The sequence below is a fragment of the Heloderma suspectum genome, chromosome 15, assembly GCF_057233095.1.
Source record: "Heloderma suspectum isolate Gila_16-S chromosome 15, 16-S_ref, whole genome shotgun sequence".
NCBI classification, from domain to species: domain Eukaryota; kingdom Metazoa; phylum Chordata; class Lepidosauria; order Squamata; family Helodermatidae; genus Heloderma; species Heloderma suspectum.
Genome location: NC_139472.1, coordinates 11061606 through 11085874, shown reverse-complemented (window position 1 = coordinate 11085874; position 24269 = coordinate 11061606). Strand labels below are relative to the sequence as shown.

Here is a 24269-nt window from a genome sequence, read left to right as displayed (position 1 = left end):
ATCACCTTGCTGACAAAGATTCGTATAATCAAAGCTAGGGTTTTCCCAGTAGCAACATATGGCTGTGAGAGCTGGACTATAAGGAGGCCTGAGTGCCGAAGAATTGATGCCTTCGAACTGTGGTGCTGGAGAAGACTCTTACGAGTCCCCTGGACTGCAAGGAGGTCAAATCAGTCAATCCCAAAGGAAATCAACCCTGAGTGCTTATTGGAACGACAGATACTGAAGCTGAAGCGCAAATATTTTGGCCACCTAATGCGAAGAGAAAACTCCCTGGAAAAGACCCTGATGCTGGGAAAGATTGAAGGCAAAAGGAGAAGGGGACGGCAGAGGATGAGATGGCTAGATAGCACCACCGATGCAATGAATATGGACTTGAGCACACTCCGGGAGAGAGCAGAGGACAGGAAGGCCTGGCATGCTATGGTCCATGGGGTCATGAAGAGTCGGACATGACTTAACGACTGAACAACAACAACAAATAGAAGCATAGCTTCCAAATCCTGGGAAGTACTAGTTCCCCTCTAATCAGCACTGGTTAGGCCTCATCTGGAGTACTGTGTCCAGTTCTGGGCACCACACTTTAAGAAGGATGCAGACAAACTGGAGAGGGTTCAGAGGAGGGCAACAAAGATGATCAGGGGACTGGAAACAAAGCCCTATGAAGAGAGAACTCGGCATGTTTAGTTTTGAGAAGAGAAGACTGAGAGGAGATACGATTGCACTCTTCAAGTACTTGAAAGGTTGTCACAGAGAGGAAGGCCAGGATCTCTTCTTGATCATCCCAGAGTGCAGGACACAGAATCATGGGCTCAAGTGACAGGAAGCCAGATTCCAGCTGAACATCAGGAAAAATGTCCTGACTGTTAGAGCAATACGACAATGGAACCAGTGACCTAGGGAGGAAGAGGGCTCTCCCACACTGGAGGCTTTCAAAACGAGGCTAGACAACCATCTGTCAGGGATGCTCTGACTTAGATTCCTGCATTGAGCAGGGGGTTAAACTCGATGGCCTTGTAGGCCCCTTCCAACCCTACTATTCTATGGTTCTATGATTCTATGACAGGCTATTAAAAACGCATGTTATTGAACCAATTTCTGCAGTTGTAGGGATATGCAGGCTTTTGAATTCAAGGACATAATGTTACAATGTACCTAGCTACCTCACAAACCTCTGTATAACACACACGCCTGCATACTCCTATGTGAACAATGATCAGCCTAATAAAAGGTGTATCTTTGCCTCTAATTGTATTATTTGTTTTTACAGAAACATTAGTGGGCTCTAAAGGCCATGTCTAGGGGTTTTGTTTTCTTTCAACAGCAGACCCTTTCCCATACAATATCACAAGCTATGAAACTCCCCTTGATTTCAAAAGAAGAAGCAGTAAAAGGGGCTGCTCTTCTAAAAAAACAAGTTCAAATCTCCCTTGGGTGCACAAAACTAGTCATGAAGTTACTTGGATCCAGACTAAGTTGTTTACAAATTGTGAGATACTGCACACATTTTTTTTTTTACTTTAAAAAGAGAAAATGCATGTAGCACACCTCAGTGTGAGAAAGGCAGACTCTTGAATACTGATATTCAAAGTATCAATAGTGTCTTCAGCAGTGGACATGAATCAAAAGTTAACTGTGAGATTAATGCAGTTGAACAGAATTGGTTGGATCCAGACTAAGTTAGGTATCATTGAATCAGTGGCTATGTTTGTATGCAACAGTAAGCCAGAATTCTAGAAAATCCTGGCTTATCATACATGAGCTATGTACTCATGTATGCAGCCTATTTGTTTCAATGTGGCCAGCAGGAGCAGCTATAGTAACCAGGAACATAAAGCTTAGTGTGATGCCCAAAACAAGACTCCCTTACAAGCCAGAACTGCAAACCAAGATTTCTTGTCAACTTGTGAATCCTGGTTTGTGCAGGGTGTAACAAGCCAGGAGCCCATTTTGACAACATGCTAAACTGTTTCTGGTTACTTCAGCCATTCCCACAGGCATGAGAAGCCAAACTGGAGTGAACAGGCTCTGTGGACTAACAAGCAACTCATTCATGATAAACCAGGATTTTCTAGAATTATGGCTTGTTGTTCTGTGCAGTCGCAGCCACTGAGACAAGTTGGTCATGGCACTGATTTAGCCAGTGGCCAGCCACTGAGACAAGTTGGCCAGTCCAATTGATTTCAACAAAAACTAAGTGCAACAGCGTCTAAACCCAATCCAATAACTGCAGCATTTCAGCCCAAAGCAACAGAATAATAATAATGATAATAATCTGATCCTGCTTTAATGGATAGTGCTTTCTACCTTTTCTAGGTCTGATACATTCAGTATTTATCAGCATAACACCATCCACACTTGGAAGATAAGGCAGTCAAGTAAAAACAAAGACTTTACATTAATTCTGACCCACCTTTTTTTCCATAAGACTATTGTAAAACAATATGAAAAGTAGGAGGGTCACTGATTAGTGGCATACTGATGAGTTTTACTGCTGTTCAGCTGCTGAATGATTTGGGTTAAAAGCCAATAAATACGGCGTTATCACAGATGCTAAAAGTATTACCACTCATTAACTTTAAATATAGAAAAGCAAATTGGCTTTAAACATTACTTTTGTATGAAAAGTAACCCAACAATAAATTACAAAATCCACTGAAGGAGGCAAACATCCATTTCATAACAAAAATATTTTGAAATACGCTAAGACAGAGTTCTATCCTGTGATGCGCAAAAAACAAAACAGCACTGCATTCTAATACTTACGGTCTTCTCCTGGACATGGCATGCCTGGCTTTTCTGGAATGCTGGCAAAGACTGCAACAAACATAAAATATACAATAAATACATAATATGTATTTGTTATTGAATGACATACCTAGGCATTCACCATTATATACAAAAGCACTGATAAAAGCTAACTTCCACAATTGCAGAATAGGGACTCAAAGGCAGGGCAGTTTCTTGAATACATTTTGGTTAGGACAGAGCCGAAAAGGACAATGGGGTTTCATAGGGTAGGTGAAGGTCCAATAATTACAGAAGGCAACAAAAAGACAAGACTAGGAAACATCTGCAGAAGCAGCACACATTAAGTAGGGATTGAGAAAGGAGAGAGCTTTTCCAGGTACACAGGCATAAGAGGGAAAACCAAAACAAAAAGCAGATGAGCTTGCACATCAAGATAACAGACAAAGCTAATAGGCACAGGCAGCAGGAAACACTGGACCAATTCATATGACCCATTTTTTACCAAGTGAATGCTTTAGTTACATATATCCATTGGCCCCAACAGAGCTTACAGACCTTGCCAGCTGCATGGGTCATGTCATGATGAGGAGTGCTAAATGCAAGGAACAGATCCTTGACGTTCATACAGAAAACAGGAAATCAGTGCAGACATCTGAGGGGGTGAGTGGGATAGGAACTGAGAGAGATTTAAGCAACATTTCAGAAAGAAGATAGAAAGGAAGAACAAAACCAGGCTTTTTGCCCCAAGCTTCTGTTAGTAGAATTAGATGCTAACAGGATACCAGACAAAAAGGTCTGCTAAACTGTTGTATTTCCCACAGAAGTTAAACTGAAATTCTCAGAGAGCACAACACTTGCCATGAATAATGAGCCCTTCATCTCTGTGTTGACAGTACAAGCGGAACGCCTCTTCCAGTTCCATCTGAGATGAAATGGTACATGGATCACCTATCAAAGAGAGAGAGAGAGAGAGAACAAGGTGTACTATGCAAGTAAATTGAGAATATGACTGATTGTTGTTTTTCGTTGTCAGGAGTATAATTTGGAGTCAGGAGTATAATTTTAGAACTTGTTAGGCCGAATGTGGATTCTTAAGGGCGTTCGGCAAAGCCAAGTTCACTGACAAAAAGTTCACTTACACGTTGAAAGAGAATTGATCTTACTACAAAGGCTGTGATCCAGGGAGGCACATATGGGTGTAGTGCAGCCTTGTATTTAAGCACTCTTCTGGTAGCCGCAGGCAACAAAGAACTGCGTGCAGGGAAGTGAGCAGGCTGGTGGAGGAGATATGGAGTGCTTCATCCTGCTCATCAGAGAAACCAAGCAGACTGCCAGTGGAAGGTAGCCCACTCCTTTGCACCCAGCATAAAAATGCAACAGGCAGTTCTGTCCCTCTTCTGCCAGCCCCAAGCAGGCTAGTAAAATATTTTAGAGAGCAACTTTTGAGGGCTTATTTACAAGGCTGGTGTAGCCAATTCTTCCTTCTAGTAGCAGCCCCTCGCACCTCCTCGAGTGTGGCTCGAGATACCCTTTAACATTCAAGGGAAGGGGGCTTTTCAGGAGAAGAAGAGAGTTGCTGCTGGAAAGGGGAGCTGAAAAGGTACACTACATATGCAGAACCCAGATGTGGTAGTTCGGATCCTAGCCAGAACCTCTTAGTTGTGCAATGCTACCTGGAATCCAGAAATGCATTTGCCACAGATGCCTTTGCGACTTTCCCTCCCAACTCTGGTGATAAGAATGAGAGCCAGTATGGTGTAGTGGTTAGAGTGCTAGACTGGAGCTCAGGAGATCTGGGTTCTAATCCCCACTCAGACATGAAGCTCACTGGGTGACTTTGGGCCAGCCACTGACTCTCAGCCTAACCTACCTCAGAGTTGCTGTGAGGATACAATGGAGAGGAGGACCATGTAAGGAGCTTTGGGATCCTTGTAAGAGGAAAAGGGGGGGATATAAATGTAAAAACAAATAATAATAAACAAAGGATAACGTTCAGGCAGGCTTTAACTTTTACCAGCATTTGGAGCATCAGCACAAGTTCTAAGCCAATATTCCCCGTCCTGGTACCCTCCAGATGTTGTGGACCACAACCCTCAGTATTCCTGACTATTGGCCATGCTCGCTGAAGCTGACAGGAGTTGAAGTCTAAAACATGTCAATGGCACCGAGCTGGAGAATATGCAATAAACTCGGTAAGTTACTTAGAACACATTTGGGAGTAGGACCAGTTACCTTAACTTTGCTAAATGAAATCATTGCTAGTTCCAGACCAAATATACATGTAAGAATGGCATGTAAGCCTATGACTGATTTCAGCTTTATTTGCAGGTGGGGGCAGGGAGAGTATTGAGTCTCTCACAGTTCAAGCTAGCACTTTGCAACATTAGAACTGAAGTCTGAATAGTGGCTGCGAAGACATGAAGACCAAAAAGGATGTTGGGAGAGAGTCAGGAAAAGAACCATACAAGGCCAATGATATCATATTATGAGCATAATGTCAGACACGTAGCTTGAAAAACTGCACCTGAGAGGTAGACTCTAGCCTATGACAATTTATATCATAAGAAAATCTTTAATGCGCCACAGCACTCCTGCTTCTTTAAGAACTTGTAATTCTTTCTTCACTTTTGTAATAATCTTTCTTGGGTGATAGAATTTAAATAGGCACCTTACATGGAAAAACTCCACACTCCCCCATGTTTTGAGGGTTGTACAGAAAATGTAAAACCTGTTTAGTATTCAGACATTTAACAAAAGATACATTTTGCACGACAATGAAGATCATGCTTAAATGTACAGGGAAATAGTCAAAAGCCAGGAAGTGGATCAAAAATAATTTTTATTAGTATATACCTAGATATATCTGAGTTAACATATAGCTCAATTCAGCTTGATAATACTGATATATGTTTTAAAAATACATATAATATTGTTGAGGTCTCATGGTAGGACTAAACTACACAACTTGCTAGAAAAAAATAATGGTTGGCTACCAGGTCCAGCCGGAATGTGTGGACAACTGAATGCTAGCAATGTAATAATGGTGGAGATAGATGCAAGTAATTGCTATCTTATTATATAGACAGATATTTTTAAGTGGAATCAACCATTTACTGGGTTCACATAACATGACAAGCCATCATGAGCAGCCAGCCATATCCTCTGGCACCTATTCCTTTGGCTCCCCCCACCCCTACATTTTCGGTGTTTCTGAATTACATTACCAGATCCTTCCTTCTCCTTATTATTATTTCTCCCCAGGTCCTTTGCAACTATGCGCACATTAGCCTACACAACCTCATCTTATCAATTTCCTTGTATGTTAACTACTTCCCTTCCCAGGGCCCTTTGACAGCTGAAACAGACAAGGAAATTGACCAGGCAAGACCACACATATTGGACAGCCATAACAGCGCACCTGTGAAAGCCCAACAGAAAAATAAAAAATTTGACCTCAACTGTGCATTTTTGAGGCACTGAAAAATAAACTTTAAAAATGCCATGGGTTAGCAATTGGAGAAACTGCAATAGCATATTTTTGAGGGACTGAAAAATAACAATAATTAAAAAACAGGGGAATGAGAAGGTGTAGCAATTGCAGTGGGGAGGGGGAGACAAGATGGATTTTGTGTGACAGAGTCAGCTGGAGGAAGGAGGGAGAGAACAACCCACAGCAAGCCCAATCATCAGTCAGACGTACCACGGGTTGTTCAGCAAACAACCCACACCACATAACACTAAGCCACCCCGCAAATAAGCTATGTGTAAACCTGCCCATTGTGTGGACCTAGCAATCTAGGCCTAGGACCTAGCAATCCTAGTCCTAATCTGAAATCTGCATAGCACCTAATACAGCCTAATGCAATTAAGGAAGCAATAGTATGACATAGTGTCTGAGGGGCCATAGGATATTTTGGATTCCCAGCTCCAAGGTTAGAAACAGTGCTCTACCTCAGAGCTGGGAACAGGAGCTTCAACTGCCCTCCCTCTCCCCTTGCAGCCATTGCAGAAAGAGCCATGCTGGCTGCCTCTTTGAGGTGGGCAATGCAACCTCAGAGAGGGGGAAAAGAGGACATTCCAGTGGGTGGGGAGGGAAGGAGAATGGAGAGGCCAGGATACAAGCTATCCTGAGGTCTCTCCAGCCTCCTTCCCTTCCCCTCCAAATGCTTTCGCTGGATGGACAATAAAGCTCATCTAGTGAAAATGCAGGGCGGGAGGATGGGGAGGCAAAGACTGCCTTCGCTGCTCCTCCTGCCCTGCTTAGGATGCCCATAAGCCTCTGAGTTCAGGGGCTTACAAGCATTGAGGGCGCAACCCTCAGGATTGCACCTCAAATCTGCTATCTCCTCCTACACTCCAGTTTAAGACTGGGACTAAATGTAGAGTCTGTGGCTTCAGCATTAAGCCAGCCCTTTTGTCTCCCCCTACCCTGCTTTACTTAATATCCAGCCTAATGAAGAGTTCTGGAGCACTCCAAAGGGTGCTCACTATAAAATACTTTGGTTGGTCCTAATAAATATGTTGCCCAGTCATGGTTTTTGGAATTTTTCTTATGGCCAAACAGCTCTTATCATTAGGACGTTCCTTTGCTTTTTGCGTCCCTATGTAATTGTCCATAACTACTGAGAAGCCAGCTCTATCAGAAACCTTCCTCCATCGACTGCCACTTTGCAGCAGCTGTCCTTTCAGGCTTACAGCAAAGGGAGGGAAGGGAAGCAGGGCTACTCCATCAACTCTGCTGGGAGAACAACAACGTTTGGGTCTTCCTCTCCTTGAACTGTTTCCATCCCAGCTGGTCTGAACGAGAATTTTGTAACTAAGGACTAGTGCCTGTATTTACTGTTTTCCTCTTCCCTCCTAATCTCTTTTTCTTTTGTATCATATCTTTTAGATTGTAAGCTTGAGGGTAGGGACTGTCTTTTAATCTTTATGATAAGCTACTCTGGGAACCTTTTTGGTGGAAGAGTAGGGTAAAAATACATCAACTAAATATTACAGTAATGATACATTGCACCAACATCTCATCACAGGACAACCTGACAAGCCACAATCAGGAAGCTCTTCAGTTGGCATTACTGCAAGATAAAGCCCTTTATGTTTTCCCTAAAGATTTCTCAAACAATACAGATCATAACAATCCATATAGAAGAAAACAGAAGTGAAAATAAAAGTTATCTAACAGACTATAAAAGCTGAGAGAACACTGATGAAATATGAAAGGACAGAAGTGCTTGTGTACTAACAAAGACTTTCTTGTTACCCTTCCAGCATATTAATAAAAAAATATGCTAAGAAAAATAAGAACAGGTCATGCCGTTCTTGAGACCCTGAACAATATGATAAAATTTATAGTGGCTAGGAATTGTTCAGCTGAAGATGAACATTATTTAAAAGCATGACTGCCTTATATCTGTCTTCTTGATCCTTGCCTCAAGAGGAAGCTCGCACAATAACTTTCATAGCATCATATGAGTTGGAAGGTACCTCAGAGGTCCTCTAGTCCAACCCTTTTCTCAATGCAGGATCTACAATGCAGGATGCAATTACAGTATCCATAAGAGACAGCCATCCAGTCTCTGCTTAATTACCTCCAGCAAAGAGCCCACCACCTCCTGAGACAGACTGTTCCAGTCGAACAGCTCTTACCATTAGGATGTTTCTCCTAATGTTCAGCTGTAACCTATTTCCCTGCAATTTCTACCTATTGGTTCTAGTCCTATTGTCTAGAATAGCAGAGAACAAGTCTACTCCATATTCATTTGAAGGCAGCTTTAGAAGTCATGCCTGGAAATTAATGTATGTATCACTGCAAATATTTTATCATGTTTGTATCCCTTCTTCCAAGAAGATCAGGATGGCATACACAGAGGCTGTTCACACAGCACACTAACCCACACACAGTGGTTGAGTGTGGGCTGTTTTGAACTGTGGGCTGTTGAACCGTGGATTATCATGTTGTCTGACCGCAGCATGTTTTACACAGGGTGGGTTATCATGTTATCTGAACGCAGCCAGTATGGCTTGTTAACCATGCAGTGTGGCTTGTTAACCACCCTGAACAACCCAAAAACAAACCATGGGTTCTCAATGTGGGTTGTTCAAGAAAATAAGCCACATTGCATGGTTAACAAGCCACCCTGGCTGCATTCAGACAATGTGCTAACCCACAGTTCAACAACCCACAGTTCAAAACAACCCATACTCAACCACTGAGTGTGGGTTAGCACGTTGTGTGAGCAGCCCCAGAGTTAGAGACTTGCCCAAGACAACCTAGTGAGCAACTAACCTGCTGTTTCTTGAAGACAGCCCAAATATACAACAGTAACAATAGGAGAATACTATCACATTTTCCTTTAGCAACCTGAAGACTGTTCTATGAATGTTATGATATACATGTGAAATAAAAGGATCATAACCAGGACCCCTAAGAAATATTCCAATTTCAGAATCCAGGAATAGCTGAGTCAGGAAAAATGCTTCTCCCTTACAGATATTCCCGGAAAGAACTTAGGTTTCGAATATCGCTTACCCACGAACAAGCATGAATGGTATCAGGAATTGCTTCTTAAGGTCATTCCTCCTTAGACCTCCTCAGATAGATATATTGAAGCTTATGGCACAGCAGCAGCAAAACCATATTGCACCACACATAGTCTGGTGATAGTGCAAATGATTTGCAGTCATAGTGCAACTACAGGAGAGTTCTTTGGTAGGTGATTTGTTCTCAGTAATTCAAACAGTGTTTAAAAAGACAACCCTCCAACAGAGCTCAGGAACTTGAATAAAGCTGGCAGATAAACACTGTCAGCCAGAACAGAGACTATGTTAAGAGCAGGGAACTGGATATGCAGAAAGTCCCGTAACACACTTGAGACTCATGGACATTTATGCAGGAAGACATGTTTAGCAGTGAGGGGAACACTACAAGGCATGCACATGGATGGGACCTCCCCCGCCCCCTCACTAGGTACTTGTGGGTAGCCATTCTGGGCCCAATTCTTAGCTGAGCCAGGACAACTCTCTCCCTTTGGTTCTTAAGTGACACATTTGTCCCTTTGGTTCTTAAGTGACACATTTGACCACAATAAAAGCACTGGTTTCAATTGAAGCAGCTTATTTTTCAGCCTGGCTTTCCACAGTTCTTGCTGCTGGCCCTTAAACTTGGATTTTAAAATGGGGGTAAGTTCACTCGATGGAACATTTGCATGTTTAAAAGCACAGTGGGTTGCCATCCTGGGAAGCCCTCTTCAGAGGGACCTCCCAGTTTCAATACATTTGGGGAACATGCACAATCTATTTAATGGATGCCTCAGAATTTCAAACCTTTCCCCAGTTTCCCTGGAGTAGACAAAAAAACCCATCTTTAAGAGAACATTGTTCTAGTTTTTAAGCATGGTCTCTTTCAAAATATTCTGTAAAAGTATTAAAGTACAGAAAAACAAGATGACACACAGAATGAACTTCCAAAGCAAATACTGCAATGATTCACCATGAACAAGTGTTATTTTAGTGCTTTTAATGGCATGCCACTTGGGATACTTTTCATATGTGTCCACAGTAAATTAATCACACTTGCATCCAAAGATTTAACCACTGAATAATACACTGGTAGTCTGGATAATATTTACTCATCAGCAGGAAAACAAACAAACAAAAAAAAAACAATAGAAGCACAATAGTTCTCAGATTCTATACAAAAAAATCACACTCATTGAGAACATACCAAGTTTCTACACAGTATTGCTGAAGCATTGTCTTGAAAGGAAATACAAGACAAGCAGACACTGAGTCATTACTGTACACAAAGAATTTGGAAGAGGTCTGTTTCTCTCAGTATGTGAAACCCAGTGAACACAGCCTGTCTAATGGAGGTGGGACAGCATGCCCCATTATGAGAAATTCGGAGACTCCCGTTTTCAGATGCTACAACAACAAATAATTTAACCAAGTCATTTCACATTTGTGTTTGCTTATCTTTGTAAAAAAAATATTCTAAAATTCCCAGCCAACCAAGGAGCATCTATTAAATGCTGTGAACAGTACATAAAGGGATCTAGAGAAGTTTCATCGATTAAGCAGTATGCACTACCTTAAAGTTCAGATTAGGAAAGGCAAATAGCTATTATATAACCACTAATCTGTCTCTAGTTTCTCCCAGTACTGCTGAACAATTAGAGCAATGCCCCCGCCCAAATCAGACAAACTGGTACAGCTTATAGTTAAAAACAAAGACAAACAAAAACAAAATGTGACACGTTAAGCAAGTCAATGGACGTGTTTACATGCAATGATACCTCAGAATTCCAGGGAATCCTGGCTTACTCTTCACAAGATGCATGCTTCTGCACACAGCCTGTTCACCCTGACTTGGCTCAGTGAGAGTAGCTAAACTAACATGGAATTGAAAACTTAGCATGTGGTCTAAACTGAGGCTCCTAGCTTGTTGCTCCCAAACAAAACAAGAATTGTAAACCAGTAACAAACCCTGGTTTCAATTCTGGCTTATAAAGGGTAAAACAAGCCAGGAGCCCCAGTTTGTACAATGCGATAAGCTTTCAGATAATACTTCTCCACACAAGCACACCTCCTGAAAACATATCCTCATAAGAAATCCCCACCCCCCCACGTGCATGCACAGGCACGACATCAGGCCATTACAAAAAAGGGAGGCCTGTTTCCAGCAGGAGTATGTGGGAGGTGTGTTCAGGCCTCCTATGCCCCATAACAGTCTGATGCCTGCACATAAATGTGGGTGGAGAGGAGATAGAGAAAGAGTGCTCTATCATAGGATATGGGGATCTTTCTGTGCCAGGGCAGAATGCCCATGTGGGGAAGAATCTCATACACACACACATCATTTATGCCCCACAATAGAATATGAGGGTATCAGTTCAGTACATGAATTTTCAAATTGAAGCAAGACACAATACAACCCTGATTATCTGGGCTTTATTCATCCCAAAGCCACGTTATTGGAAGTGGTATCCCTTGATATCTATTAAGTAAAATTTGAAATCTTTCAATAATTCAGAATTAAAAGTTACCCATTAAATATTTCCCATCACATCTGGATAATTAACTGCACTGTAAAATGCATCAGATAAATAATTGCAAAAAGCTTATTTACATGAGTCTGAAATACCTTCATTATCAATCCACTTAAGGGTAATTGGTTGTTCCTGTTGTAAATTGCACATCTCTCTCACTTCATCACAAAGTTCATCATAGTTCATGGATGCACCCAGATTTGTGATGAGAATATCCCTGAAAGAGATGAATTTATAGATTCAGTAGCTATAAGTATTCTGTTAAAATCACATGACAGCCTGACTCAATGAGCATCCCTAGTGACTTCACATTTCAGGATCTCACACATAGCTTTTATGACCAATCACAACACTTGCTGCAGAGGTAAATAAGTATCAGTAAACAATGCTAGGGCTCAGAAGATTGCTAAGCTGTCTCACAGAATCCAACTAGACTATTTTGCTTATTGGGCCTGTGACAAGTGCTTAAAGAAGCCTCACAAGTTTCCCTAATAATTTTGCTTCGCTTTGAATCTTATTGTAGTGCCCTGTTTTATTCATCCCCGCCACCCACTAAAATAGCTATGAACCAGTTCACACACTGACATAACAAATAGGTTTTAAGTGCAGTGGGGCATAGGAGTGAGTTGTGGGTTCATATGTCCTCTCCACTACTACATGCATAAAAACCTATGTAAGAAAGCTCCCCTCAAGTGACCCACCCACACCATTTTACAAGAGGACAGATTAAATTATTACAGCCTATACACATAGGCTTTGATTCACATTCAAGGTGCTAAATGTAGTGTAAGACTATGAAGGAGTCTCACTTCCACACTCCACCATATGTACAACCTACATGCCAAAGCTATGTGTAAATCAGCACAAGGTCTTCCAACTCCAAAGGCTATGAAAGGGTTTAAAGGGAGACAGAGATGGAAGCATACCAAGGTATTCACAAGGCAATATATAGCTCAAGAAGTTATCACGTATTAAATACTCTATTATTGTGCTATGATAGAACACATGTGTGCATTATTTAATGTAAAATGTTGACATGTTCTTGTCATTCTTGAAATCATAGGAGGCTAATGGACATCACAGAAAATTGTAGTGTTTACTATTAAATCTTAAGACCACATATCAATCTACCTTCTATCATTTACTGGTAAACAATGGTATTGACATTTATATGCAGGCTGTGGTAAAAGCAAGCTTTGCAATTCAGTTGTTTCTGACATTTACTGGTATGTCTTGAGAGCCACCAATTCTTTTCAAAAAGCAACTAAGTTCATCCTTATTTCCAGTCATTGACCAGAAAAATGGAAGTTCTTACCCAGTAATTGTATGCTCCTCTTGTGGATAGGAAGACAATCCTAGCTGGATTAAGGCAAGGTGAAAAAATCAGCTTCCTGTAATCCAGGAATTACCCACGAATCTCCAGGATCATTAAGCAATGAAGTAACAGAAAATAACAAAAAAACCACAGGAAGTGCAACAAAGTCGTTAAAGAATTACCATAATCAAGGACAAATGCTGTATAATGCACCAAGGTCAATAGAACCTGGTCGCCAAATGTCAGGATTCAGCACATGGGACTGAGCAAGTGTGAAGCTAGGATTTGAGATGCTGCAAGGAGTGAGTGAAACGTCCTGTCCATGAGAAGAGCAGAATCACCAGGTAAGAATTCCTATTTCTCACCTTGTGGACAAGACACTCCTAATTGGAATTAGTAAATGCAGTATCTCTCAGTGAGTGAAGAATCTCCCATGGCCAAATAACCAGGGGTAATCCATACTGACAGTTGAGGGCTGACTGAGGACCCTAGTGCCAAATGTTGCCTCAGCTGAGACATCGGCATCATTTTGTAGTGCCTTGTAAAGGTGTGGGGTGGGGCTCTTTCTTAGGCATTTTAAGGATAAAAGAGCGGCCAAGCTGGAGAATAAGTTTCATTTTGAAAAATACAGAAATCAGGTTCTACAGATAAGATTTCAAGCTCAGAAACTATAAATACAGAGGTGATTGCTACCAGAAAAATAGTATGAGATGGCAGATCTTCAGCAAGGTAGCTCTGAAAGGCCCAAAACAGACTCCAAGGAAGAGCTCTGAAAGCCATGTTGAGACCACAGGAGAGTAACTGACATATAGAGGAGGAAATATGAAATGCAAGTATTTGTAGAGGCTCTCCACATGATTTTGAAAGCTGATTGTCCAGTTCCTTGGACTGCATGAAGAGCTTCCACTCTCCATGAGTAGAGAGCAATGAGAGAAAAAATGGAGGAGGCGGAGCTAGTGTGCGCCCTCTCCTCACTGTTTAGTCCCCCCACTTCAACAACACCCAAATAGGGCTAAGGACAAGTAGAAATCTGCAGGAATGTGTCAGACATCTATGGAAGTTAAGAAACTTCCTCTGCTTAGGTTGACAAGGATGGAATGCAGGGTCTCCATCCTGAAAGCCTTCATCACAATCAACTCATTCACTCTCTTCAAGTCTAGAACAGTTCTTGTACTCCCTGACTTCTTTGGAACTGTGAAGAACTCAGAAAATACCCTGGAGAAGCTTTCTTCAGCCAGAATCAGCTCTACTGGAGATTAAGAATTGCCTTGGAGACTGTGGAAGGCTTCTCTACACTGTTGAATCATGGAGAAAGAATGAAGCAGGCTGAAGAGATATGAGAGAATTCCAGGGAATAGCTTCCTTGCAGGGTTTGTAATACCCACTTGTCCAAGGTTGTAGGCCTCCATGATTCCAGGAAGGCCCAAAATGTGTTGTCCATGGGAAAGAAAGGAAAGGCCACGAGAGGAAGATGGGCTTTTTGCCAGAACAGTGTGGTTGACCGGAACCACCCCTAGTTTGGGAGAGTTGACACTTGGGCTTGATATCACATCTGCCTTGAATTGAACAAAATGGGTGAGAGAAACGGAAGGAATACCTTGAAATGGAAAGCTTCTTGCCAACTTCTTTAGGTATCAGAAGAAACACATAAACAACATTTAGCAAACCCATGAATATTTTTTGGCCTGCGAAAGGAACAATTCTAAGGTTAGCTTAGGCAGGGGACCCAACCCTCAATGTTTATGTGTGCGCACATGATTATGCATCCTGTGTGCGCGCTACTCACTCTGGCTCCTCTCTCTGGATCTCCTTCCTTCCGTCTCTCTCTCCCTTACTCTGGCTTCTCTTTCCTTCCTTCCTTCTGTCTCTTTCTCTCTCAGGCTCCTCCTCCTCCTCTCTCAGGCTCTTCCTCCTCTCTCAGGCTTTTTTTCTTTCCTTCCTTCCATCCATCCATCCATCCATCCATTTGGCTCCTCTTACTCTCTCAATCTCTCTCTTTTCCCTCCCTCCATTGGCTTTACTAGGAAGGGGAACCCCTCCCCCGAAAAACCGGCAAAGGGAGACTAAGGTCACTTCCTGCCATGGATCCTGTCACCCCAAGGCTCCTTGGTGGTGGGTGGACTTTGACCCCCTCCAGCCACTTTTCAGTAGGGGGGGCTTTTTCCCTCCCTGTGCATCTGAGTGGAGGAATCACCCCATTCACTTGCAGAAGGGGAAAATAGCTCAGTGAGTGCCTCAGCCTGGCCTTGCAGATGCATTGGAGACTTCTGCCTTAGGCTCTTTAGCAGGTGACCCAGGAGGTCTTCTATGTGGAGGACAGTGAATCCACGTCATTGTAAGCGAACAGATGCCCTAAGAAACTGAAGGCACTTAACATGGCAAAATCTTGCTTTTGAAACCAACAGGAACCATAAGAATTGCTCCTAGAACAGGATCTGCTCCTGGAATGATGGAGTGAGACCTTGTGCTGTCACACTGGTGCACCCTCCTGGGGAGATACATTGCTATGTTTGTGGCAGCTGCCAGAATGGGAGGAATAGCATTTAGGCAGTGCTGTAAGAAGTGGAATGTGCCTTGGTGAGGCAATAACCAGAAGTAGCCTTAAGCCATGTCACAAAAGTCTACATGAACAGTTTCTCCTTCTATGACAGGGTAGGATGGGGACTTAGAACCAGGGTGATTCACTACGTGGGTCCTCAGAAAATATGGTAATGCTTCCAGCAAATGAAGTAGCATTTGACAGTGGCTGTCTCCAGAGGAGTTGATGTAGATGATAGGCTGAAGATGCTACTCTCTGGCGTCCACATCAAACTGAGAGGCATGGAGAAATACTTGCAGCATAGGGGCACACAGGCAGTGGTAGTCTAGGTCATGTTCTCTCAAGCCCTTCCATATCAGCCTGGTATGAGGGAAGAAAATCTCTGGAAAACAGGTGTAGGCCAGAGTCTGCCACAGGTGGACTTCCAGGATCCTGATTTGTAGACCACAGCTCAGTTCTCTGATAAAACCATGCTCCTTTGTCTTGACAAGGCAACAGACCAGGGATTGGTAGGTGGCTCTCTCCATTCAAGCAGTAGTTCTTTCAGCCCTGCCTCCCCAGTCCCAAGAGCAGGATGGGACCTAGCAGGAATGCTCTCTCCACAAGGGGAGAAAACCAACATTTCCCAAGACAGTCTGGGAATTACCCAGAATTGTGAAGAAATTAAGTTCTTAGCTACACAGATTGGTTTAGTTCCTGTGCACGTAAATCAACTCCACTGGGTACACCCAGGGATTGCAACAGAACAAAGCAGAAGAGCACTATGCTTGAGCAAGCTGGGTATCTGTGTAGCAGATGTGGAGGCGGAGCTTTGGACTCAACCATTTTTCAGCTATATATATTGGGGGTTTTTAATTCTACGTTTTCATTATATGTATTATCATCCATACACTAAAGCCAGTTAAACCCTAGAGTGAATGCCTACGGCGTCATTGTTTTCCAGGATTCAGACAACTGTAGACAAGTGGTTGCTGACTTTTAATTCCATTGGAAAAATGCTGTCCTTTGCTCAAGATTGAAGTCTGACTCTACCATGAGGTTTAGCGTTTGGAAGATTAAGCATGTACTCTTCATAAAAGCATTTCTCACATTCCTCAGCATTTTAGTCAACTGAGTTTAATTTAAGAGTTCAAAAACCTGTACATAACCAAACCAAGGAATCCTTTACATCAAGGAAGATTACGTAAGTGTGACCTACACTTCAGTCATCCAGCATGATCTCTTATGCTACTTTAAGCACCATCACACCCAAGATATACAAATATCCACCCTCCCAAGCTTCCATGGAGACATACTAACAATCATGAAAGGTATGTTTCCCTCATGCTTATATTACTGGCTATTAGTTTAATCATAATATTAAAGGTGCACTGTATCACAAATAGACAACTTAAATTATTTAGCACCTTCCTGAATAATTCTTGACACTAATTTTGTTGTTTGATATCCATATCTTCTTGCAGTTCGACATGTCTGATCATACAGAAACAGGAATCCACTGCACACACTGGCATTCTGCCATGCTACTTTTTATATCAAAATTTGATAAACTGTTACTTATACAGTCCTTCAGGTATGATCAATAAAGCCAAACTGAGTAATTAGGAAAGATGTCAGCTTTACTCCTTTCCCACTGAGGACAATGGTAGACAATGCATACACTCCTGTGTGAGGTTTTACACCGAACCCATTTTACAGCAGACTGAACTAAGAAAAAGTTGCACAGAGTTAAGAACTGAATCACTATTTTAAACAATGAAAATTAAGTAACTTCTCAAACTGACATCTGGAGTTACTTGTAATTATAATTAAAATATACCATGAAGATTTTAAAAATACTGCATGGATGAACTTTGTTGACAACCATCAAAAATGTATGTCACTGCATAACCTGATTGACAATTCAGTCAACCCTAATCACTCTGATTTAGGACAATGAACAGGCTGTTCCTAAGGAAACTTCCATATGCGAGACTTACTGTGCAATTCTAATTTACTCAGAAATACATTCCATGGAATTTAATGGGACCTATTCCCAAGTTAGTGACATGTGCACAGGATTCCAACCTTAAATAGTTTTTGCTGTTAATGCAGGTATAAATAGTGCATTGGCTAGAATGTATATCCAGTTTTAAAACTGCTCTGTCATTTCCATACCATATTAAGAACATTCATGTGGCGCAAATAATGTGAGCAAGAGGCTCCAACATACTTTAAATGTGAGGGTTTGTGCATAGGATGAGGTATACCAATAGCTATCTGAGTGCAATGTACAACATGGCATTATTCTGCTGCACCATTATATCAGATTCAGAGGCAGATCTTACAGCACAACTCTTCTAGAAAAATCATATATATCCAGTCTTACATTGCACTGGCCATTCTACCTACTCATATGTATCTATTGCTCTAGAACAGGGGTGCTGAACCTTTTTCAGCTCAAGGGCTGAATTTCCGAGAAGCTCTCAGGGAGGGTGCATTCCAGTGGTAGGCAGGGCCAAAGGCAAAACGGGCAAGGCCAATATACAAAAAATACCAACGTATTTTAGCTTAAAGCTCTTACTGCCAGCAACAAAGCTTTAGAAGAGGAATTTCAATCTTTTAGAATGGGGAACAAAAACTGCACAAGAGGCAGGAAATCATGAAATGATTGGCAGTCGGAGGAAACAGGGCATGGCCATCTGGAGAACCCCAGAGGGCAGGACTGGGACCCCAGTCCTGAGGTTCTGCACCCCTGCATAGTTGACTATGTTGAGGAATGAATTAACTTACTCCTCCACCTTTTTAAAACTTTTTGTTATTCTAAGTTTGTAAAGGCACAGCTTAATATACAACACGTTAATCTCAGGATACAGAAATTGTGCCACTGGAAATCATTTATAGAATGTTTCTCCGAAACGTAGTCTACCCTGACATGCAATGTACAAGTTTCTGTTTTCTCGCTGATATATGATATGAATGGGAACCACATCATTATAAACATTTCCCTAGTTTCAAGTCCTTTTGACAATCTCAGTTTGTGTGTCAATTTCTCTGAGAGTGCTATTGACCATCCACCCATCTCCTTTCTGATAGTCCTTCACTTGTTTTCCAGTACCTGCCACTTCCAAGCAAATAGCTGCCAGTAGGGGCCGTATCAAGTCCTTATACGTCAAAAGCTTGTTCTCACCAATAAAAATTGACAATAAAATCATAGCCCCACAAACATTAACTGTTTGATTTGTTATTTCATTAAGAAACTGAAGTACTTTCCACTACTGCTCCATCTGTAGATTCTCTATGGCTTGTACCCCTTCCTGAATTTCTTCAAATTAGCTTCTTCAAGAGGGCAAGATACACATGTTTTACATCAAACCATCATGCAAATAGTACTAACATTTCCTCCCAAATTCCACAATGCTAACACCATAGACTTTGGGAATTGATAAAAGCATATGCCAACAAAAGAATATCCAATTAATTATTAATGTAGCGTGGACAAAACACAAGGCCTGAAAGAAATTAAGGGACAAGCAAAATGCAATGCAAAAGAAACCCCTTAATCACTTACCCATTATAATGAGTTTTTACTCTGATGAAATCTCTCTTCATATTCATTTTTGATCCCATTCTGCTAGGCATGGTACTGACACAGTATTCAAAGTGGAAGATGTGTCTTGGGTTCATAGACTTGTCTTCGAAATCATTCTAGAGAGATGGGGAATTGTAATACATGAGCAGGTGAAGTTTCCACACTGTTTCTCCCAAAGTAATACTGCATCAGACTGTATGCAAACAAAAAAAGGCACATTTGAACAAAAATAATTGGAAAACAGAAAAGATATTGTGCTCAACTAGTGCAAACAATAAACAAATGAGAAGTCAAACAAATCAATGGGGCAATTCATGTTCATATTTTTCCAGTATCCCAGTTTTGTTGTTACAGAAATGCTAAAGTTTCATGACAGCTACTTACAAATATGTAGTGCATATAAAATCAATATTCTGAAATGTAGGGCAACTTGTTTAAAACAGGCCAAAATCAATTTAAATTGTATTCTAGAATAAAAGTTGTATCAGACAGAAAATCAGGTAAGATTTTGGCCAGTAATGTTAGTCACCACTGTTTGCAAAATTGAATCGTAACTCTTTGCAAACAAATTTGCTGACCTGATTTCTGACATCTTTGTTTCCAAGCACAAGTATTGCTAAACTTCTTACAAAATGCATGGGTGGAGTGGGGAAATAACTTTTGCTTTATTCTTCTCTTCCAAGTCTGAAAATAATGTTGACATGCTATCACAAAACCATTTACTTTCCTATGTTATGAAAAGGGACATTAGAAAGAATATATCCAAGTAGATGAATGTGTGCAAAAGAGTGTGTGTGGTGGTGGGGAGTTCAGCCTATTTGCACTGAGTGGGAAGTGACAGGTTTGCTCACTGCTTTTTCTCCCAAGTTCAATCATTTTCCATGAAGTCAAAGCATAACAGAAAGGCAGAAGAGCCATCAAAGTGTACAATATTTTTTTTGTGTCTAGCATTTGAGTTATATATGTAACATTAGGCTTCACCCTGCTGATCAGCAGAGACAATGTAAGTGATGCTCTCTTACTACACACAACTGGATCACAATTGCAGCTTTGAAAGTGTCCCTCCTTCCATTTTTGAGCCCTGATACAGAGCATGTTATACATGTTAAAGTATTTAGGCAGAGGGTGGGAATTCACCTTTCAGATAATAGAATACGTTGCAAAATCATCTCTGCTCTTAGCAAGTACTCTGGACAGTCATACACTCCATTCAGGAAACAGAACTTCTTAGGTACAGTCCCATCCCCACTCTCCCTGAGATAAAAGTACATTTAGGGGGATGTGTAAAAAACTTTATTTTTACCACATCATAACCAAGGCTATATAAAGCACCATACCCTTCTTTTAAGTTCGTACATTTAGATTGAGCTAAAACTCAAGAGGTCTTATTTAAAAGGTCCTCATTTTAATCATCACAACTAGACATCAAGAAACATCTCAGATTCACAAGACATGCCTTAAAAGCTGTGAGCTGTCAACCAAGCGCAGCATGAAAGTTCCCTGCTAACATAGTACTAAAGCCATAGAACCTCAGATTCCATAGGAGCCGCTACGCCCCATCCCAATTGTCAAACCTCACACTGACCTACACCCGTCCCACAAACATAGAGGCAGACTCCCTCAGCAGCTTTTCCAGGACAAATATCTCCACAAAAACCTTCCCCCAAATCCTTGAGCTTTTTCTCACCTTTCCTTAACTCCTTTTCCCATTATAAGGTAGCTGAGAGGACCAAGGTTCCACTGCCCTCCCCCTCAAAAATACGCTGTCTTTTTCCTGAAGTTCTCCAAACTTACAATGCAATCCTATGCAAGTTTACTCAGATGTAAGTCCCACTGTATTCAGCAGGTGTTACTCTTAGGTAAGTTTGCTGCCCAAGATCCCTTGCCAGTTTGTCGATTGTCACTAACATACCCTATAGCTCATTCCCCCAACTGACACATACACATTCCTTTGTCACACACCTGTGCTCTCTTCAGATTACCCCCAGCATGAAGTCAAACTGCCCCCTAAATACCCTGATTTTCAACACTGTCTTTACCAGCATCCACTCCCAGTGCCGCCCCCAGAGATGCATACCTTCATAAGCACACACACACACACACACACTTTATCAACGTGTTCCTCGCTACCCTCTCGGTCCCATAAAGATCAAGTAAATTAAACAATTGCATATTCTTCCCATTTATCCTACCTCCATTTCCTCTTTCTAAACTGTAATCCCCAATGGAGCAGGGACTTCTCTTATGCTTTGTAGATGGACAGCATTATATAAATATTAATCATAGTAAACACCAGCAACTCACCCTTTCTCAGTCCTGCTCCTCACTACCTTAAACCTAACCCAAGTAATGGGGTGAATGTCCCCCCTCCCTGACACAAACATCTTCCCTACTCCTTCTTCCCCGCTCTCCCAATGAACATATCTCCCCTGTGTCTATTTCTAGATTTTCTCACACACACACACACACACACACACACCCCGGGGGCAGGGATCTGTCATCCCATTCTTTGTAAGTTCCATGCAAATGGAAATAATAATGATAACAGCAACAACTCCTCTCACGCTCTTTCAGTCCTATCCTTTGGCTCCCCGCCACCTTATTTATTTATTTATTACATTTATATCCCGCCTTTTTTCCTCCTCAAGGAACCCGAGGTGGCATATGTAATCCTCCTCCTCCTCTTTATCCTCACAACAACAACCCTGTGAGGCGGGTTGGGCTGAGAGTCTGTGACTGGCCCAACGTCACCCAGTGAGCTTCCATGGCCAAGTGGGGACTAGGACCTGGATCTCCTGACTCCTAGTCCAACACTCTAGTCACTACACCACACTGGCTCTCTCACCTTAAATCAGGGTGTGCGTGGGTCTTTCCCTCTGACACAAAAATCCACATCCCCTTTCACCCCGGGGAAAAAAAAAACTGCCCCGTATCTGGTTTTGGATTGCAAGCCCCTTGGGGCAGAGGCCTGTCTTCCCATTCTTGTAAAGTCCCATGCAAACAGAAGGCATTATAATCCACCAGGAGAATAATAACTCCCTCCCTAGGGAACTCCGCCATGCCCCCTCTTTAACGAGCTTCCGCCGCGCATTAAAAACATGCTTCATAACGGCATGTTATGAAGCCATTAACATGCCGTTATGAAGCATGTTCAGGCAGGCATTTGGGGTGGGTTAGGGTATTTTTTTTTTTTACGATGTTTTTAATGTAGAATAATATTGTTTTAACTGTTTTGTTGTTGTACATCGCCCAGAGTGGCTGGGTGACCAGCCAGATGGGCGATTAATAAATAAAATAAATAAATAAATAAAATAACAAATAAGAAAGCAACGCATATTAACAATGTGCAATGACATGTAACAATAAGTACTGATACTCTCCCCCTTTGCTCCCCTGACCATAAACTCCTTTGAGTGTGTGTGTATATGAGTGTGTGTGTGTATGAGTGTGTGTGTGTATGAGTGTGTGTGTGTATGAGTGTGTGTGTGTATGAGTGTGTGTCTGTGTGTGTGTATGTATTTGTGTGTGTGTATGAGTGTGTGTCTGTGTGTATGAGTGTGTGTCTGTGTGTATGAGTGTGTGTCTGTGTGTGTGTCTGTGTGTGTGTCTGTGTGTATGAGTGTGTGTGTCTGTGTATGTCTGTGTGTATGAGTGTGTGTGTCTGTGTATGAGTGTGTGTGTATGAGTGAGTATGTGTGTGTGCACGAGTGTGTGTGCACGAGTGTGTATGAGTGTGTCTGTGTGTGTGTATGAGTGAGTATGTGTGTGTGCATGAGTGTGTGTGCATGAGTGTGTGTGTGTGTATGTACGTGTATGTGTGTGTGGGGGGGGTCCTTCTTTTGACACAAAAATCCCCCTCCCTTCTCAATCCCCAGATCTCCCCTGACTCTAATTAACTGCCCCACACCTACGCCCCGCTCCTCGGAATGGGCTCACCTTTTTCTCCCCTTCTGGGTCAAGCCCACGTTAGAGAGCCTCTTCTCCAGGTCCTTCCCCTCCTCACGAACTTTTAAGGGGAGGGTCGAGCCGAACTCCTCCTCCTCCTCCTCCTCCTCCTCCTCTTCTTCTCCCCCTTCTTCTTCTTCTTCCTCCTCCTCCTCCTCTTCTTCTCCCCCTTCTTCTTCTTCCTCCTCCTCCTCCTCCTCCTCCTCCTCCAGCAACTCTTCCCTCCCTCAGGGCTGACTCTTCTCGCCCTCCTCTTTCCCCGCCCCGCGGAAGTTTGCTCACCTTCCTGAAGCGATCTGCGCGAGCCGCCGACACCCCCCTCCCCCAACATGGCGGCCGCCAACCAGCGAGGGATGCATTTCTCTCCCCGCCTACCCGCGCGCGCGCCCACACTCCGGCAGCCAATGAGGCGGCCGCCCGGCGGGCCCTCCTCCCCCTCCCGCACCTGCCCGCGTATTGTAAAGCAGCTCCGGGCGGCCTCACCTGGAGCCCATCCCTGCCCCACCCCCAGAGGCCGAGACGGACCAATGGCGCGCAGGCCTGGGCCGTTACCTGGCGAAAAGGCGCGTCAGCGCGGGCGGCGGAGGGGAAGGAGGAGCGGCTCGGGGAGCCAATGGGGGAAAAAAAGACAGGGAAGGGGAAACAGCTGCGGCCAATAGGGAAGGGAGGGGCGGGGACTAGCGGCTAGTCTGCCCGGCAACAAGAGGGGCAGGGCGGGTTGAAGAGGCGGCGAGGTGTCGGACGGGGACTGGGCCGAGGTGGGCTCGAATTCAGCTGCCGAGGTGGCTTTGGGCCAGGCACGCGCCGTCAGCCTCACTTGCCCCTCAGGGTTGCTGTGACGTGCGTCAGACGGAGCTCCTTGAAGGGAAGGGTTTTGTTCTGTTTTGTTTTTTAAATGTAATTCATAAATAATTATGAATTATTATAAATAATTCATAAATAGCTTGAAAGGAGGAAAAGAGGTGTGACAGGTGCTGGGTCCTTTTAAGGCAGGGGTGGGAAACCTGTCTAGCCCTCCAGATGCTGTTGGACTACAACTCCCATCAGCCCCAGCCAGCATGGGCAACGGTCAGAAATGACGGGAGTCGCGACAGCATCTGG

The 24269-nt window shown here is 42.8% G+C and overlaps 1 protein-coding gene across 5 annotated transcripts in view; it reads right to left on the bottom strand.

Annotated features, from left to right (window-relative positions):
• Positions 1-23547, bottom strand: part of PRKCZ (protein kinase C zeta) — a 128571-nt gene extending 105024 nt beyond the window's left edge. For 2 of the 5 annotated variants that reach the window (XM_084821562.1, XM_084821564.1), the window contains exons 1-5: positions 23451-23547; positions 19203-19339; positions 11894-12015; positions 3610-3699; positions 2767-2817 (exon numbers count right to left, since the gene is read on the bottom strand). In XM_084821562.1, the coding sequence (XP_084677688.1) occupies positions 2767-2817; positions 3610-3699; positions 11894-12015; positions 19203-19318 (379 nt within the window). In that variant the 5' untranslated portion in view covers positions 19319-19339; positions 23451-23547. Of the gene's footprint in view, positions 1-2766; positions 2818-3609; positions 3700-11893; positions 12016-19202; positions 19417-23159 lie in introns of all 5 variants that reach the window. The other 3 variants (XM_084821565.1, XM_084821566.1, XM_084821563.1) reach the window with 3 other exon arrangements.
• Between the last annotated feature and the right edge of the window lie 722 nt (positions 23548-24269).